Here is a 3251-nt window from a genome sequence, read left to right as displayed (position 1 = left end):
TCAATTTGAAGATTAATAAGCTCAACCATATAATTCATGGAATCCAAGTGTGAAATACGAGAATTACTAGAGGTCTTGAATTTATCGCCCCGATCTTGAAATGTTTCATTAAGAACTTTCCCACTCTTATTCGAATAACTTTTATCACCAAATTCTCGATTTTTACCAACAAGAATACCCTTTTCTGCCTCTAACAATTTATTATTGTTATTATACCATGTAGAAAATGGTAAATTTAAATAACCAAAATAAGAATGGGGCATAGATGGATGTTACACTTAAATATAAAATGCCAAATAATATTTGTTGATGGAGTTTCTATAGATCCCACGGTCTAATCCGAATTCAATAATTCTATTAAGTAATATATTTAAACCCAATTAAAAGAGAACCCAACAAATCAGCTATCGGTAACGATCCAGAATTGAAATAGCCATTGATCCTCGATTCAAACCACCACACCTGATTGGTAGGTCCGAAAATTCACCCCCTCACCCCCCTTCTCTCTCTCTCTCTCCAACTAAACATTTCACACACTCTCTTTCTATAATTTTATTTACTTCTGTTCTTTAAAGAGACTGGAATTATACCATGTTTTTCCTAGATTGGATCTATGGGATCCTTGCTTCCCTTGGTTTATGGCAAAAAGAGGCCAAGATCTTGTTTTTGGGGCTTGATAATGCCGGCAAAACGACCCTGCTTCACATGCTCAAAGATGAGGTATCTTTCATATTTTATTTGATGGTTTTGCTTCACAATTTTGGGAATTAGATTTATGTTAATATTGTTACCATTTTCTAATAAAGTTGTATTGTTATTTCTGATTGAATGCTAATAAACATTTAGTTAAAAAGGCAATGAAGGCCGTGAAACTTGTTCTACTATTTTATGTATATGGAAGAGATCACTCGTTTAACTGGAATGCTTTTCATTTGTTATTTATCGACATAAGGGAAAAAAAAAGGGTAGGGTATTGTTGAATACTTTGTTCAATGATAGGGTCATTGAAAGTTGGTTTATAATGGATATTGGACTTGGGTGATGTGATTTGGCAGAGGTTAGTTCAGCATCAGCCAACACAACATCCTACATCAGAGGAGTTGAGCATTGGGAAAATTAAGTTTAAGGCTTTTGATTTGGGAGGCCATCAGATTGCTCGAAGAGTTTGGAAAGATTACTATGCCAAGGTACGTTTCTTTTCCCACAAATCCTTGTGATTGTATTATATTTTTGGTTAGGTCCGCTCAAGATCAAGTTGCTCACATAAGCGTTAAACTTTTTTAAATGGTTATACAATAATCAATCATTTAAAAAAGTGCTAAAATAAAGGTTTTTCACACAATTCACCTCATTTGTAGAAAAAATTAGGTGAGTGCTTATATGTTAAGAATATAAATCATGACAACTAAATTAGATGTTACTTGGAAAATAAAAAATAAAGACATAATTTGAGGCATGATATACAAATTTGAATAGTCGTCATTGGAGTACATTAAAAAAGATTTTATCTTTATTTGACCACTTTGAAAGGTTTGATCTTCATTTGAACATTTTCATAAAGGTTTGGCTATTCTATAACCATTTAAAAAAGTTTTAACTCTTATGTAAATAACCCCTAAAAGGTTGGGCCTCAATTTGAGTATTTAGCCTTTTTTTTACAAAAAGTTATGCACTTCTCTTGCTATTTGATTTTTTTTTTTTCATGTTTTAAGATTCATGATAAGTTATATTCAACATTGGCCATTTTTCAAGTTTCAACTATGGTAAAAGTTTGTTGCATGAATTGGGATTTGAGGGTTTTAGTAGTAATATTCCTTTGATTATCTGATCATGAGGGGCAAAGAATATCATCTTTAACTTTGAAGGAAGCTGTTTTGATAGCTTCTAACCAAAGGCAATGCATTTTCACTCTGCAATTGGAGTACAATATCAAGATTACAGTTGTGGCAGGAATAATTTCTACTTTTGTGTATGTGTGTGTATGCATGTATTTTGGCTTTAGTCTTTAGTAATATTTGCTCACTCTGATTCATCTTCCCTTGCATTATTTCTGGTGGGGTGGGCACTCTTGCACATAGAATTTCGGAGGCTCTGTTATTGCTGGTGTCTTGTTATGAAGGAGAGAATGGTTACCAGAACGTTTTATCTGTTCTTTCTACGCCGAGCATAACTAAAGCAATATGAAATGTGTTTGTAGGTGGATGCAGTGGTTTTCCTGGTGGATTCTTATGACAAGGAGAGGTTTGCGGAGTCAAAAAGGGAGTTGGACGCTCTGCTCTCTGATGAAGCATTGGCAAGTGTCCCATTCCTCATCTTGGGCAACAAGATTGATATTCCATATGCAGCCTCAGAAGACGAGTTGCGGTATCACCTTGGGCTGACCAATTTCACCACAGGCAAGGGTAAAGTCAACTTGGGAGACTCCAGTGTTCGACCCCTTGAGGTATTCATGTGTAGCATTGTTCGTAAAATGGGTTACGGAGATGGTTTCAGGTGGCTTTCTCAGTACATTAAGTAGGTAGATCTACAGGAACTTTAGAGTTTGCTTTCTTTCCCTAATCATATCTTTATACAGAATTGAGTTTGGATGGAACAATTTCAGAAATCATTGTTGCAGGTGTTTCAACCCCCCCCCCCTTCTTTTTCCTTCCATTATATTATTATTATTTTGTTTGAAATGATAAAGGAGCTCCCCCTGTACGAGACAATGCGACATACAAGTAATGATGACTTATTTGTGAATGATGATTTTGGCTCTGATGTTAATTTAGAGGGGACTGTCATTGCTAATATAATTGCTCGTGTGATTTAACTCTATACCCATCGAACAGATGTGACTAACACACCCTTTTAAGTTCTATAGTGTTAAAATAATTACGTGATTAATTACCAACAATCATACTCAGATCCAATTAGCATACGCGGTTTCAAAATTTAAGTTTAAAAGTTGTTTTATACAAATAATAATAGGTCTTTTTTCTTTTAATTATGTAGTTACGTTCTTACAATTTATCTTGTCAAACATGACATAGAAAATTTTAGTGTAATTATATTTTATCGGTCAAACATATCTAGTGAATTAAAATTTCTTGTAATTACAAGATGGTACAACTATTAATCTAATAATTACATTTTGTCCAATTACTTTGTGGTGTCCAAACACAACCTTAAAATTCAATTCTTTTACTTTTAATTTCTAAAATTTAATTTTATCTTATCTTATCTTATTTAAAAGTTAGGGGTGTTTGGTT

The 3251-nt window shown here is 33.6% G+C and overlaps 1 protein-coding gene across 1 annotated transcript; it reads left to right on the top strand.

Annotated features, from left to right (window-relative positions):
• Positions 1-404: 404 nt before the first annotated feature.
• On the top strand, positions 405-2770 carry LOC105784448 (GTP-binding protein SAR1B). Its single transcript, XM_012610331.2, has 3 exons — positions 405-720; positions 1056-1187; positions 2198-2770. Exons 1-3 carry the CDS (start codon positions 592-594, stop codon positions 2516-2518), a joined length of 582 nt encoding a protein of 193 aa, XP_012465785.1. The 5' UTR covers positions 405-591; the 3' UTR covers positions 2519-2770.
• Positions 2771-3251: the final 481 nt, after the last annotated feature.

This window comes from Gossypium raimondii, chromosome 13 (assembly GCF_025698545.1).
Source record: "Gossypium raimondii isolate GPD5lz chromosome 13, ASM2569854v1, whole genome shotgun sequence".
NCBI lineage: Eukaryota > Viridiplantae > Streptophyta > Magnoliopsida > Malvales > Malvaceae > Gossypium > Gossypium raimondii.
Note: the sequence above shows the minus strand (reverse complement) of the source record. Positions and strands in the feature narration are given on the sequence as shown.